At 42.2% G+C, this 16,049-nt stretch overlaps 1 protein-coding gene across 8 annotated transcripts in view; it reads left to right on the top strand.

Annotated features, from left to right (window-relative positions):
• Positions 1–1,633: 1,633 nt before the first annotated feature.
• FBXW11 (F-box and WD repeat domain containing 11) overlaps positions 1,634–16,049 on the top strand; it is a 139,652-nt gene continuing 125,236 nt past the window's right edge. For 4 of the 8 annotated variants that reach the window (XM_033180295.1, XM_033180290.1, XM_033180289.1 and 1 more), the window contains exon 1: positions 1,771–2,044. In XM_033180295.1, the coding sequence (XP_033036186.1) occupies positions 2,000–2,044 (45 nt within the window). In that variant the 5' untranslated portion in view covers positions 1,771–1,999. Of the gene's footprint in view, positions 2,045–11,527; positions 11,690–16,049 lie in introns of all 8 variants that reach the window. The other 4 variants (XM_033180293.1, XM_033180294.1, XM_033180291.1 and 1 more) reach the window with 2 other exon arrangements.

Here is a 16,049-nt window from a genome sequence, read left to right as displayed (position 1 = left end):
GCAGAGAATGCAAAAACAATTTGAGAAGGTGAAAAGCAGCCTCTGATATCTGGAAGCTGGCCTGGTACAATCAGACACGCCATGATGTTACTAGACCATAGCCTGGCCCTTATACCTTGGCTTTGTGTTTTCCTGTAGAACAAAAACAATTCCAAAGAACATCAACATCAGACGAGGTCACTCTGTGACCATGATAGATCTAGACAAATACAAGACCACTCTATAATCAGGTCTAAACACAGATAAAAAGATAAAACCTGATGATTGTCCAAACCACAAAAAATGACTCAACATCCCCACTTGGCTAATATGAGGGAGTTGCTGCTGCATTTTTTTTTTTTCCCCCGTTTTTGAGACAAGGTCTGGCTCTATCACTCAGGGTACAGTGGAGTGGTGCGATCTCCATTCACTGAAACCTCCACTTCTTGGGCTCAAGCTATACTCCCACCTCAGCCTCCCAAGTAACTGAGATAGCAGGCGGGCACCACTAGGCCCGGTTCATTTTTGTATTTTTTGTAGAGACGAGTTTCACCATGTTGCCCAGGCTGGTCTGGAACTCCTGGGCTCAAGCAGTTCGCCTGCCTCGGTCTACCAAAGTGCTGGGACTACAGGCGTGAGCCACCGCGCCCGGCCAGGCTGCTGTTTCTTTACCTGTACAAGCTTTTACCTCAATCTAGAATTCCCTTCCTCTAGACAAGATGAACTGAGAGGCTCAATCACGGAACGACCCTCTCTTCTTGACAGTATCTAATCCAGTGAAGCTCTCACTTCCTTAAACCTCTCCCAAATCACAAACAACTCTTACTGAGAGCCCCATCTTTCCTCAGTGTGTGTTCTCAGTCACTGCAACTAGTAATAAACCCAGTTTGTTCAACGATCCTTGTGTTCCTGGTGGGATTTGGTTAGAGGGCACTGACAGACCTAAGTTACACAGAGTTGGAGGCTGAGTTCACTAGAAGCAGTCTCCGCTTGTGTGTTCCTTCTTAGCCACTCTTTCGGTTAATGTCTGTCGTCCCTCTACCAGAATTAAGCTCCATGAGAACAGGGGCATTGTCTCTCATGTTCAGAGCTGTTTCTCAGTGCCTAGAACGGTACGCAGCAGAAGCTGGATGCTTAAAAAATAATCATTTTCTGAAAGAATGAATAAGGGGCTCGATATACGCAGGTTCCCTTTAATCTCTTAGCTCCTCGTAGATCGTGTGACATACAGACAGCACCACAGCACATTTCCCCAAACCCCCATTTTCCCGAAGAAATCTCGAAACCCTCACTCCTGGGGTGCCCATCCTCTCAGAGCCTCTTCCCCGGGCAGAGTTTCTCTCACTCGCTGGTCCTTTCACACCTGAGCCCCAGGCCTATACACCTTCCTAACGCCCCTCGAACCCACCTGTCTCCACCATCTGCCCCTACCACCAGACACTGGCGGACGGGCAGCGCAGCTACCTAGGCGTCGAGTGGGCACTGCGGCATGGACCGCGCATGTGCGGAAATGGGTCGCACAAGCAGGATCTCCGACAAGCGAGGAGTTGCTTCGGAGTTTCCGTCCCGGTCTGGGCAGCCTTGGGCTGCCAGGAAGTCAGGAGAAGCTAGCCGGAAAGAGAACCCGGGCGCACGGCTTTCTGGGACACGTAGTCGTGGCGCTCTCGAGGCCCTACCATGAGCAAGCTCTTAACTCTTCAGGTGTGCAAGTCCTACGTCCACAGTCCAGTGCTACTGTCAGCTCGGAGTTCAGCTTCGGGCTGCCAAGAGCCAGCAGCCCAGTGTCAGAGGCTCGGTCCCACAACGCTCTGCGGGCCGCGGCGCCTGCTGGGAGGTGTAGTCCCCGCTCTGCGTACTGCGTTCGCCGAGGGGGAGGGCGGAGCTGCCGGCGGCCCGGGCGGGCTGGCAGCTAGAGTGGGTGCGATAGCCGCCTCCGCCTCTGCCGCCTCCGCCGTCGCCTCCTCCGCCCGGGCCGTTCGCTGCTGCGCGGGGAGAGCGAGGCGGGGCCGCCGGGGCCGCCATGGAGCCCGACTCGGTGATTGAGGACAAGACCATCGAGCTCATGGTGAGTGCGGCCCGCTGGACCGTCTGCGCTTCCGTCCGTCCGGCCCCGGGCGGGCCTGCCCACCTCAACGTCCGGTGCGAGGCTGGCTCTGGCCCTTCCCAGAAGCCTCGGCCCAGACCTGGGCCCCCGGTCTTCCCTGGCCTTGGACCCGGCGCGGGCTCTTCTGATCCCTCGACACCTCCGGCCGGTCCTGGCCCGGCCCCCTCTATGCCCCTCGTTTCTCCCCCACCCCCTGTCCCGTCTCCGGTCCCAGCTTTCGGACGACCCTCGCTCGTTTATGCTGTAGACTTCGGTCGCACTCGCTCTACCACCCCATTCTCCTTCTTTTAGAAAGGGATTTTTTTTTTCTTTCCTCTGTTTCGGCCCAGGCCCGCACCGCGCTTGCAAGCCCCGCTCAGGCCGAGTGAGGTGGTGGGAAGGAGTACGGAGGAGATGGGTCAGGGCCGCCTGGGCCTCCGCGTCCTAGGAGGGGTCTCAGCACCCACTCCCCAGCCTAGGTCTGTGTGGATGCCAGGATAGGCCCTACAGAGCTGGGGGGCAGGGAGCTTTCGGGTTTGAAGCTGTGGCGAATAAGGAGGCCTCTTTCCCGGGCCCTTGTGGTGTCCGACTTCTCGGACAAAGGGTTTCCTACCCGTCGGAGAGGGATGTTTGTATAGCAAGGCCCCAGGTACTCTGGATTCCATCCCCCAGGAAAGAGAAGCCGTAACTTCACGTTTTCCAGAGCTGCTTTGGGAAATTGGGGATGAGTGGGGAGGGAGCCATCCTTATCACTGCCGCGAGTTCTTTCTTCTCAGAAAGAAAAGAATCCTTGGCCCCCAGGGGAAGCCACCACTCTTCTGTTAGAAACCACTGGCAGTCAGGCCAGACTCCCCGGTCCGTGGACACCCTCCACCTTCCTCCAAAGCTTTAGGATTTGAAGCCAGAAGGGGTTTTTAGGAACAGGACCGTGAGAGAGTGGCTAGAAGTGAAGAATTTGCTAATTGTTGGATGATTTGGTGGAAGAAATAAAATATGGCAGATATTACCTGCCAATGTGAGCATTAGGGAAATCAAACTGGGCTCTGGAGAGTTGGGAAGAGGAAGTCTGCATCAGCAAATGGACATGTCCAGGATTTCTTCCTGTGGAAGCCTTGACAGTTTCTTTGTATCTCTCCTAACACGGTAACAACTTCTTCCCCAGGGTTGAGAGGAGAGAGGTGGAAGAATCTACTTAACCCAGCAAAATGTTTTCCCAGCCAGATTTTCTTCAATGTGAAAATGTTTATTGAGTCAGTGATTCCACTGGGTAGGGTTGGTGACATCAGAGCCACTTCCCCCATTTAACGCTATAAATAATAAATGGTGACACTGAAAGTCTGTTGGATAGCTGCATGGTTTCTGTGGATGATGGTGTCTGGGGAGTTGAGATGCTTGCTTTAAAAATGGAAGTACGGTAGCATAAATATGGAGGCAGTTTAATGTTTGCTGTCCTTTGCGTAATTCACAGAACATGACTTCTCTAGCATTCTTGAAAACTAGGAGGAAAAAAGAGAAACTGATAGTTTTTGATTTTTGCGTGCGTGTGTGTGTGCACGTGGGGTTGTTTTCAAAGGGATAATGTCACATGCTGAATGATTTTTCCTTTTCCGCATAATTTATCATACTTGTAGTCAAGTGTTTGGTATTCTGTAACTTTTGTAGTGGGTTATTTTGGTAAATATCTTAAATCGACTAAGTGTATTACATATTCTTAAAAATGTACACACAATGCATGTACTTACAACAGAAGTACTTCATATCGAAAAATTGTAACTTGGTGACTCTTTGAAATTGGCTGTTCCCAGCTCCTTCCATTTCTATTCCTTTTAAAAATAACGAAAATGTATTTGTTTTCAAAAGAATTATAAGAAATACATTGTAACCCAAGTCAGTGTATGGTAAAAAACAAACAAACAAACAAACAAAAACCCAAGAAAACAAAAAAAACCTTTGGCCTAAATTCACTGGCTTCCTATGCTTATAACTTAAAAAGTTTTGATTTTACATGATAGCACTTAGATTTGATCTGAAAAGAGATTTCAGCCTGTTAAGGACATTGTAAACTGGGATTTAAACTGGAATTCTTAGAAAATTTAACAAAGAGTTCAGTTATATTACGATTAATTTTAAAATGGCCTTTTATTTCAGGATTTTGATATTTCCTGAAAGGGATACCAGTTAAGACTCTTAGACAACCCTTATCGTAAATTAAATATATGTATTTATTTTAGTAAAATAGCACAGGTGCTTAACAACTGATTGAGTAAATCCAGAATCAAATGTAGGAATGATAATGCCTTAGAATCTAATTGCATGTGGCTTTCTGTTTTCACTGCGTTTAAATTACAGTTTCCAGAACTGGGTTAAAAATATTTTTTACGTTGGTTTCAAGATAATCCGATTGATGGAAGAAAAGGGGTTAAACTGATGGTGTTTTGAAAGCCTAAAGCATGAAATATTTTTAGATTTTTATGAGTCAGCTTCAGTTCTCAAATATTTGTGATTGTGCTGCTTGTACCAGTTTGGCACTTAATGCTTAACAAGATAACTTTCATTTGCTATTCCAAAGTGTGCTGTATTAAAAAGAGGAAACAGACTTCTTGGTTATGTCCCTTTTCTAATCTTCATCCCTCTACTTTCCTTAATATTGATTCTTCTGTTTTTCCTTGCATTTTTGATAAGTATATTAGGAAATAAAGCTGGTAATAGCAGAATAATTAAATTTCTAAAATATAACCCCCCACTTTGACTCCTATCCCTGCCTGAGGCCTGGGTCCACAAAGGTTGCTTCTCCTACTGACCCGCTCTATAGGATTCAGATTTTAGTATTATTTAAATCTATAAACTCTTAATTTAGACCCAGAATTTACAGTTATTAATGGTAAATAATTTAACCACCAGATGACTGTTAGGGCCTTATATTGGCCCGGTGCTATACCTGTTAGTGGGCCTGTTTTTCCAAACTTCTGAGTTTGGTAAAATACACCTTATGAATGAGGTAGAAAACTAGTCATTCATTTTGGAAATTAATGTAGAGTTTATCAGGCTATGTTCAATGGACTTCATTGGGAAGAATGAGAACTGTACAATATGTATCACATGGTATTTAACAGCCCTTGAGTTAGGAATATGACTTGATTTTCAGTCACCTATCACTAGAAAGCACTCACAAGAGCTTCTGATTGGAAGAGAAAGATGATTAGATTACCCTGTAAGGAAACAGCAGAAATTGGTGCTATCACTTTAGGAAAGACGGTCCTGCCTCCTCTACAGGTGGGAGTGAATCCCCTCTTCCCTGTACACAATTAATGGACGGTTTATAATTAATTGGTAAATGACTTCCCTTTTTGCTAAGTGACCTTAAGTGAGTCATTTCCTTTCTGTCTTATCTCTTAAGTGGTTGTATTACTTGTTGAATGAAGTAATATAGGTTAAAATACACCGATCCTTATTAAGAAGGTGTGGGCAGGTGCGGTGGTTCATGCCTGCAATCCCAGCACTTTAGGAGGTGGGAGGATTGCTTGAGCCCAGGAGTTTGAGACCAGCCTAGGCAACATAGCAAGACCCTGTCTCTACAAAAAGTAAAAAAAATTAGCCAGGCATAGTGGTGCACTCCTATAGTGCCTACTACTCAGGAGCCTGAGGTGGGGAGGGTCTCTTGAGCCAAGGAGTTTGAGGTTGCAGTGAGCTGTGATTGTGCCACTGCACTCCAGCCTGGGTAACAGAGCAAGACGCTCTCCAAAAAAAAAATAAATAAATAAATAAATAAATGAGGTTGCTGGAAATGTCTTGTTTTCTTTTTGGATCATTTTTTTTCTTCCTGTCATTGACTTTCTAAGGGGGTGAGTGGGGTTGTTTAGTGACTTCATCAAGAAACTGGATATTACTTTGTCACCATCCCTCTCCTCATGTAGCACACCACTAGAGGTGCTGACTTACTGAATGCACACTCAGTGGACCCAGGTTTCAATAGGGTCCAAATGAATAAACCACACACACACACAAATTTATATAAAATATATGGACCTCACTGACCTGCCTAAAGAGGCTGTGGCCCAAATATATCAATTTTTGCCCCTGATTTTGCAGTAGGTTAGATATCCTTTCAGATTTGGCATGGATAAACATGTTCCTGCACACAAATCTTGGCATTCTGGGCTCTTGACTGCTATAGTCTGTCTCCTGCAAACAGAGAGCTAGCCCAGGAGAATCACTTGGCCATTACATAGATTCACAAAACAGCACATATATGCCTTTTACTAGTGTTGTTTGAGCCTATGAATTCTAGAAACAAAATTATCTGCCTTGTAAGATCTGTGGGATCCTGGGTTCCACCTTGTGATATTTGTTCTTCATAGAAAAGAAAGCATTTCAAGTCCTAGTGATTCCAATTCCAGTCTTCCTTTCTATTCTGTTCTCCCTTATGGCTTTTCTGCCTACTTTCCTTGCTTGCTGTATATTCTAGCCAACGCATGGAGGACCATGGTCTTCCAAATTCTGCTCACACGTTTCCTTTGTCAGCATCGATAGAAATGGACCTAAGCCCGTTTATTGAAGGCTACTGATGTTTATCAAAAGGATCTAATAGGTGGTTCTCTGGCCAAATTGGCTCAGGTTACATCTCAGCAATCTTTTCTTTGATTTATGCTGATGAAGTCCTGTCCACCCCCAATAAAACACAATAGGTGCCACCTGTTTTGATGTCAGTTTATATTATGGTAGCAGATACCATCTTGTTTTTGTGTCTATATAGCACTGCCTATATGACACTCATTGTTAAATGAAATGAATGAATTTTGGCACTTTGTATTTATCCTGTAGCACTTAACATATTTCAGGCTTGTATTATAGTTACCTGTTTGTGTCCTCTGTTGAATGATAAACTCCTCATGGGAAGGGCTGGGGCCGTATTTATCTTCCTGTGACACACCATTCCTTCATACCACACGGCATCTTCTTTGTGGTAGGCTTTCAGGAAATGTTGGGTTGAATTTTCCTGGTGATCATTTTCAGACATTAATGCCTTTTGCCTGTGTCTTAACTATCCTCTTTTCTAAGCATTTTCACCTTTCTAAGCATTTCTAAGCAATTTCAGATTAGTAATCTAAGGATTACTAATCCACATAATAATCCACACAATAATCAGTTCCTAAGTTTTATGGGACTTATGTCATCCTCTATATTATAAAAACTTGTGGTTGCGCCTAAACTCTTCTTCTAAAGGCTGTGTTTGATTGCCCTGTTACCCCTTCACAGGGCTCAGCACATGGGTGCTCAATGTGGACTTAAATTAATGTTAGGTTTTCTTTTTTTCGTGCAGTGAAACCTTTTAAGATTTCCTTTTGAATATCTTAAGACAAAGGTAGAGATGAATAGAGAAGTAAGATGGGGAGGGGGAAGAGGTGGGTGGTGTGTGGTCCATAGGATATCCATAGACACAGTAACCTTTATTTACAGACTTTCCACACATACAGATTGATTTACATAGAACTCAGAGAGTGGTTGTTAGCAAAGAATTGAGGAAACTGAATACTTTTTGCATCAGTAGGTGCAGGTTTGCCAAATAGTTGATCAGCTCCAAGGGCTCCATGACCTTAAAAGAGCATGATTTAGCAGAAAGGGCATGGGCTTTGAAGTACAACACCTGAGTTTGTATCCTAGCTCTGTCACTTGCTAGCTGTGTGACCTAAAGAAAGATAACCTTTCTGCAGTATGATTTTATTATATGTAAAAATAAGAAAACTTAGGTATTGGTCTGAGTTGTTGGGAGGATTATATGAGAGAGGTGTGTGAAAGGACTTTGCAGAGGCTTGCTTTTCTTCAAATGCTGACCATACTAACTTCCCCCACAAGTACAGGGACCTTAAAGCAAAGTCAAGACAGATGGTGTGGAAAAGGTTTTTATTTTTTTCTCCTGAGTTGCGCATGTATTTATTTGTGAGGCTTTACAGAAGACTAATATTTAGTTGCTTTTAGCCATACATTTAATGAGCCATCTTTGGGAGAAACAATGAAATCATACAGAGTCAATACTGTCTTGGAAAATCTGGGAGATACTATTACAATGACTACCAATTTGGCGTAATTAGGTCTATGCTGTAACTACAGAGAGAACCACCCCCAGTCCTATTTTTATACCTGGTATCCTGACAGAAAGAGACTGGTGATTAGTTTATGTTGACATTGAGCATTGGGATTTATGTTTAATCGGTTTAGTTTAGAATGACAAATTGTGATTTTTGAATTCTTGTTCTTTTCATCATCAAAGCTGATGGTTTTGACCTTAACAGAATAAGCAGTGAGAATTCATACAAGATTTCCTTATGAGTTGTATTGTTCATTAAATTAGTTGACAATGGGGGAAGAAACTTGTTGGTTAAGAATGTGCTCGTTACCCTTGGTTAGTTTCTGCTGATCACAATTGCTTAAGAGGAAGTTTGTCTTTGTAGGCAAATGAGAGACAGACCAGGAAGACCTGACAATCCAGTAGGGTGTCTCTAACCTGGTTCTTACTGTTTTAATGAAACTAAAAGATGGAAGAGTTCTGTGATGTCAGCGGGAAGCATTTTTAGGAAATTCCCTCTCAGGTTGAGTCAACAATGAAGATCTTCACAAAATGGAAAGCTGTGAAGTAGAAACACTGGGACATTAACATGAAAAATGAAAAAAAAAAAAAAAAAGCTTTGGCTCTTTGGCTCGTGATAGAGAGGTATGTAAATATAAGTATATTGAATGTAGGAAACTATTGTATAATAAAAAGCCTCTGATCCACAGAAGAAAAAGAAAGACTGAGGCTCTACTATTGTGGAAAAGGAACTTGAGTAATTTTTAATGTTTATTTTTTTAGGAGTTAACTTGAGAACATTGAACCGGTTTTGGTAACTAACAATGAAATATGTTTTGGCTCTCTGAAATGACTACATGATAGATTCAAAGAGAAAGGGGGCAGAGGGGCAGGAAGAACTCAGTCCTGACACTCCTCACTTGGCATCTGTTAATCTTTGTATTACTAGCATAAGGCCTGCCAGCAATTAGGCATTGAAGAAATATATATATATATTCTTTATTATATATTATATATATTATATTATATATATATATAATATATAATAAAGAATATATATATTTTTTTTAAGAGAAGGGAGAAAAATTAACTCACTAGTACAGGAGAAAAGCCTGAGGATTCAAGAGGTCCAGAAATGAGTCTGTTAGTCAAATTGCTGTGGTTGTGTTTTGCTATAACTTGTTTTGCATTTTGGATAGTTGTACCTTGAAAAGCATAGTATACTGTTTTAGCAGTGAGCTACTGGCTATAGTTCACTAGCTACTTTTGTCAAAATTGGGTTTCCAGTTTATTCTTAGGCTTAAGAGTAATACCACTTAATGGGAAAAACTTGAGACCTCATTATTTGCTTGGGATTTTACTTTTGTGATCTCCTTAAAGTTGTGAGTCTTAAGGTATTTTCATCTGATTGTTATGGTGAGGTTAATCATAGACTGGCATTTCAGTCACTTTAATTGCTTTACCTACAATATGAACAATCAGAACATCTTTAAGAGTCATTGCCTGTGGACTGTCAACGCATCTTAGAATTTAAAAATTACTTGGGTTCAGCTGGATTTGAGATTCTTTTTCACAGTTACAATCTTTGCTGCTAAACACAAAGACTACTTGAGTACCATTATAGTGTGTCTTGCCACAATCTTTTTCTTTTTTTTTTGTTTTTGAGATGGAATCTTGCTCGGTAGCCCAGGCTGCAGTACAGTGGCACGATCTCGGCTCACTGCAACCTCTGTCTCCCCAGTTCAAGTGATTCTCCTTCCTCAGCCTCCCAAGTAGCTGGGATTGTAGGCATGTGCCACCAGGCCCAGCTAATTTTTGTATTTTTAGTAGAGGCAGGGTTTCACCATGTAGGTCAGAATGGCTTCAAACTCCTGACCTCAAGTGATCCGCCCGCCTTGGCCTCCCAAAGTGTTGGGACTGTAGGTGTGAGCCACCCAGCCCAGCCTATAATGTGTTTTGTTTTAGCATTAATGTTGTAGGTTTTAGGCTGGGCATGGGGGCTTACACCTGTAATCCTAGCCCTTTGGGAGGCCAAGGTAGGCAGATCGCTTGAGCTAAGGAGTTTGAGGCCAGCCTGGGCAACATGGTGAAATCCTGTCTCTACTTAAAAAAGAGAAAAGAAAAGAAAAGAAAAAAAATATCATGGGCCTTAGAATTGCATGGCTTTTTGTTAATTAAATGCTTTTTTAAGTGGCAAGATCTAGGGAATTAACCCGTTCAGGATGGCCCAACTGATTAATCTAGGCTGAAATATTTACTCTTCTGTATTTTCATAGTACTCCATTTTCATGTTAATTAATTTAGGACCTTTGAGAGTAAAGCTTGATTTCTTCTCCTCTCTCAGAAATCGTGGGCTTTCTGACCCTTGAACTGTGGAGTCCATAGTGCTCCATGAAAAGGTCATGGGCTCTACTACCTAGTAGATGTGAGACTTTGGACAGGTTACTTCTTTCTGCTCATCTTTTTTGAGAATTAAATATGGGTAATTAATGTGAAGGACTTGGCCAATTAGTAGCTCTTCAATAAGGTAGGTATTACTATAATTACTGCAGGAGCATTTTGGCTGTAATGTAGCAATTGAGGAAGTAGCAAATTTATGTTCGAGTGAGTTCAGTCTTTTTGTTTTTATCTTTGCTGTCCTGTTGAATGCCTTTTCTCTCTCCCTTTTAGTTTGTTTAGAATTTGCAGTCTGATATGGTAGAAAAAGAATGTTGATATAATGTGGATAGGACTTAATATTTAATAGTGTCACCTAGTAAATTGTTTATTAGCATTCTTTATGATTCTTCCCCGTTTATCTGATGATTGGCCATTGTACGGGACTGGCCTTTATTGAGTCAGAAGTTCACTCTTAAGTTATATGTTTTGAAGCACACTATATTTTAGGTAGAGGATTTGGGTAATATGTAGATAGGATGTCTTATATGTAGCAAACCAAAACATTTCTTTGTTAGGTACGTAAATAAATATCTTTATGGTAGAGATTTGAGCCCTCTCATATCATTATTTTTGGCTGACAAACTTTTTATAATGGTGGAGGAGCTATCTTAGAAAATGGATAAGAAAGTTCAGTGTAGCCGAGTGATCTAGGACAATTTATATGGATGATAGGGTAAGTTTTTTTAGCTGCTGTCATTTGGAAGTTGCACGCTATTTAGTCATGAGTAAATATTAATATTAGGGATGTTCCACTATTTGTTAATGAGTTTTGTATCCTTTCAACACAGAGGTGAGGAATGCTGCTGCAGGCATTTTCTGCCAAATAGCTGACTCAGGGGTTATAACTTTTTTCCTGTGCTTCAGATCCACCATTCCATTGACCCTTCCTTCCATTTCTTGGAGGCTGTCCTTTGCCGCTGGTGCCACGGTGGGTGTATGGATTGCTTTCTGTCTTTCAACAGTTACCGAAGTGCATGTTTGGGATTTTGTTGAAGAAAGCTGGATACAGTAAACGGAAAGAATCTTGGAAGATGCTTGACTGCTGTCTTTTCTCAGACTAGTCTGAAAGGGAAAACCCCCATTCATTCTGGATTGGTGGATCTGAAGTACAAAATATTTTCCAGGTAAGCAATTACCCTGTATTGTTTTGTTTTGTGGAACTCAACTCGCTGAAAGAAATTTTGAAAAATATTTTTCCTGATTTCTTTTGTCCATTAATAGGGAAAGGGAGAAATATTAGATGTTTGTGCGTAGTGTCATGTTTGACCATGTTTGGATGTGGATCAGTGAAGGTATATGTGGCTGAATTGCTGCTAAAAACTTTGTTTTACTGTAAGAAGTGCAGTTATTATTATTTTGAGACATTCTGTCGCCCAGGCTGGACTGCAGTGGCATGAACATGGCTTCCTGCAGCCTTGACCTCTTGGCCTCACACGATCTTCCCGCCTTATCCTCTCAGGTAGCTGGGACCACAGGCATGTGTCACCATGCTCAGCTAATTTCTTTTTTGTAGAGACAGGATCTCGCCATGTTGCCCAGACTGGTCTTGAATTCCTGGGCTCAAGTGATTTGCCTGCCTTGGCCTCCCAAAGTGTTGGGATTACAGACATGAGCCACCACGCCTAACTCAGTTATTTTTATTTTAAGCCCAAATAGTTTTTATTCATAGTCTAATAGGAAATACAGTAAACAGGGACATATATTGTTTAGGGAATAGCTTGTAAAATATGGAAAACAAATGGTAACTTTGAGGCATTCTCACATGATTTATGTAATAGTTAATACCCGGTCAAAATATTTTTTGCAGTTTCACGTAAAGTGATTTTATTCTGAGGTCTCTTGTAGGGTCTTCTTGGGGAGGTTTACTAACTGTAGCAATTGCTTATTGAGAGCATGTGCTACATGCCAGTTACCTTTGTATGCACTTTACCTATAGTACGTCATTGGCACAGTGCTTCACCTGCATTTTACAGCTAGTGAAATGGAGCTCATAAGCATAAAGTGCCAGTTTCTCAGGTCGTGCAGCTGGTAAATGGTAGAACCAAGCTTTAAACTTGTTATTAGGTGTCCTCAAAGTTCTCACTCTTTCTGACGTATTACACTTGCTGAAGTTTGTACTTCAGCCTTTAGATTTTCAAATTGCCTGTCTGTAAGAGCAAGGTGTGATTTTCTTCAACATGTTTCCACTCAAAGAACATAGACTGGGTCATTGTTTGGCATGGTATTTTAATCCATGATTAAATGCTTGCTTACTGAAAAATCAGATCTTCAATCAGTTCATCAAGTGAACATAAAGGTAATTTAGGGAGTATAGGAGAGACAGTGCATTTAAATATCAAGATGTGCTTTATACAGGGAAGTATCACTTGGTCCAGTGAACTCAAACCTGTATCTTCTCAGTTCCTCCTCAGTATTTATTATTTAAATAGCCCAGTAGCTCATTATGTAGACTTCTTTTGGCCTGTGGTTTGTCATTCTTACAAGTAAGGCATTGTCAGGCAACATTCTTGAAAACATGACTTTTTTCAGTATTTAATATTCTTTCTGGAGAACATCCTACTCCCTTTCATCTTAAAAAAAATTTCTTTTTATCATAGATGGACACTCTGACTTCGTGATCCTTGTTTTAATTTAATACTTTCACATTTGCTAATGTTTCTCGTCTGGTGAGATTGTGGCTCACTGCAACCTTTGCCTCCCAGGTTCAAGTGATTCTGGTGCCTCAGCTGCCCAAGTAGCTGGGATTACAGGCGCGTGCCACCGTGCCCAGCTGATTTTTGTATTTTTAGTAGGGATGGGGTTTCGCCATGTTGGCCAGGCTGGTGTCGAACTCCTGGCCTCAAGTAATCTGCCTGACTCGGCCTCCTGAACTGTTGGGATTACAGGCGTGAGCCGTTTTTCACCTTGTCTTCTGAAGGATGGTCAGGACAGTCAGGTGGTGGTGGTGGTGGTGGTGGTGGTAATGGTACTAGTAGGAGAAGTAATCGTTAACATTGGGCACTTATTCTTTACTGGGCATGATTCTAGATATTTTATACTTATAAACTTATTTTATCCTTATACAGGTTGAGTGTCCCTTGTCTAAAATGCTTGGGATCAGAAGTGTTGAGAATTTTGGATTTTTTTCAGATTTTCAAATATCTGCTGTATACTGATTCAGCATCCCTAATCTAAAATCTGAAATCCGAAAAGTTTCAATGAGCATTTCCTTTGAGCGTCATGTTGGCACTCAAAACATTTTGGATTTTGGAGCACTTTGGATTTTGTATTCTTGGATTAGGGATACTCAACCTGTAGTAACCTCATGAGGTAGCTACCATTATTTCCACCCTGCTGGTGAGGAAACTAAAGGATAGAGTAGTTAAATAACATGCTCTAGATCACACATCTTGTAAGGGACAAAGGTGAGATACGAACCCCGGCAGTCTGGCTTCAGAGAATGTGCTTCTTACCTCTATTCTGTATTATCTGTAGATTAGAGAGGATCATCTAGTAATAGAGGGGTGGAAGTCCTAAAGACTAAAACTATATATTCTGATTTCAAGAAATCATTGCAAAAGGAAAGGAAACAGTTTTATATATTTCTTACCTTCTGTAGAAAACAGTCTAGCTCTCAGGTTCTGCATTAGCCATCTAGGGCTGTCAGGCTGTTTCCTAAGGCAACTTGGAATAGGTTAGTTCGAGGTTACCTTTTAGTACAGTGCTGTCCCATAGAACTTTTTGCAATGATTGAAATGTTCAGTGTCTGCACTGTTCAATATGGCACAGTTTTGAAGTGTGGCTCAAAGTAACTGAATTTTTAATCTTAATTTTAATTAAATTGACATTTAAATAGTTACATGTGGAGATTATAACCTGCCATCATCCTAGGTCCAGTCCTTGGTTTAATACAGAAATTTGATCTGCTGAGCATGCTCAAACATCCCCTTATCCCAGGGTTGGACTAACATTAACCAACCTTACAAGACTGATGTGTAAAACCTAAATCTTAATTTATTTATGATGATTTAAATGTGTTGGCATGTTTAGTATATTCTTTTTTATTTATTTATTTATTTTTTTGAGACAGAGTCTTGCTCTGTCACCCAGGCTGGAGTGCAGTGGCCGGATCTCAGCTCACTGCAAGCTCCGCCTCCCGGGTTCACGCCATTCTCCTGCCTCAGCCTCCCGAGTAGCTGGGACTACAGGCGCCCGCCACCTCGCCCGGCTAGTTTTTTGTATTTTTTAGTAGAGACGGGGTTTCACCATGTTAGCCAAGATGGTCTCGATCTCCTGGCCTCGTGATCTGCCCGTCTCGGCCTCCCAAAGTGCTGGGATTACAGGCCTGAGCCACCGCGCCCGGCCTTTTTTTTTGTTTGTTTGTTTGAGACAGTCTGTCGCTGTCGCCAGGCTGGAGTGCCATGGTGCGATCGTGGCTCACTGCAACCTCCGCCTACCAGGTTCAGTCAATTCTCCTGCCTCAGCCTCCTGAGTAGTTGGACTACAGGTGCACATCAGTTGGACTACAGGTGCACATCACCACGCCCAGCTGATTTTTGTATTTTTAGTAGAGAGGGGGTTTTACCATTGTTGGCCAGGATGGTCTCGGTCTCTTGACCTTGTGATCCACCCGCCTGGGGCTTCCATAGTGCTGGGATTACAGGCGTGAGCCACTGCGCCCGGCCCAGTATATTGTTTTTTGATAGGCAGATGTACTTACTAGGTCCTAATTAATATGCTAGTTTAATTTTTTCAAACAAGTCAGAGAGACCTGAAGACTCTAGCCAAATGACTGGAGTGTTCTCTTTATATAAGAAGATTTCATCTGGGAAGAAAGACGTCTCTGCTGGCCTGGGACTGAGACACCTTCTTTCAGCTTACTTTTAGGGATGGTGGTTTTTCCCTGTGGCAAAGCCTCTCGAACTCTTCTGCTTGCTGTTGCTTCCCAGATCCTTTTATGATTAAGGCATTTGTTTTTAGACAGATTAGTACATTCAGCTTGAATGCACCCTTGACTTATAGGTCTGAGAAGCCCTTTGTTTTCATTAAAGTTCCTTTATCACTGCTGTAATCCATTTTGTGTTCCTTTGCAACTCTGAGAAAACAGTTGAATTTTCCTTGCTTCCGTGTGGCGTCTTTATATTAAAGTGAGTTCAGTTTGGGTTATGGCGAATTTGAGTTGCCTATGGATGAATTGTCTAAGAGAAGTATCTAGTAGAAATACTGGCCTGGAGTTCATTAGAGAGGGTGGGGTTAGAGAGAAATACTGGGGAGTTTTTAGGTGCAGTTGTAGCTGACTAGACTTTAGTACAGTTATATGATTACTCAGAGTATAGACCGAAGAATGTATATATTGGTGTATGGGAATGCCAACATAAAAGAATGGGCTACAGCTAAGGTCAGAACCTGAGATCATATGTGATGTTCACCAAGAGGTGTTATTACCACCCTCTCCTTTTTTCCCCTTCCCTTCCCTTCCCTTCCCTCCCCTCCCCTCCCCTTCCC

This window comes from Trachypithecus francoisi, unplaced genomic scaffold (genome assembly GCF_009764315.1).
Source record: "Trachypithecus francoisi isolate TF-2019V2 unplaced genomic scaffold, Tfra_2.0 Lachesis_group2, whole genome shotgun sequence".
Taxonomy (NCBI): domain Eukaryota; kingdom Metazoa; phylum Chordata; class Mammalia; order Primates; family Cercopithecidae; genus Trachypithecus; species Trachypithecus francoisi.
This window is presented reverse-complemented; position numbering and strand designations above follow the sequence as displayed.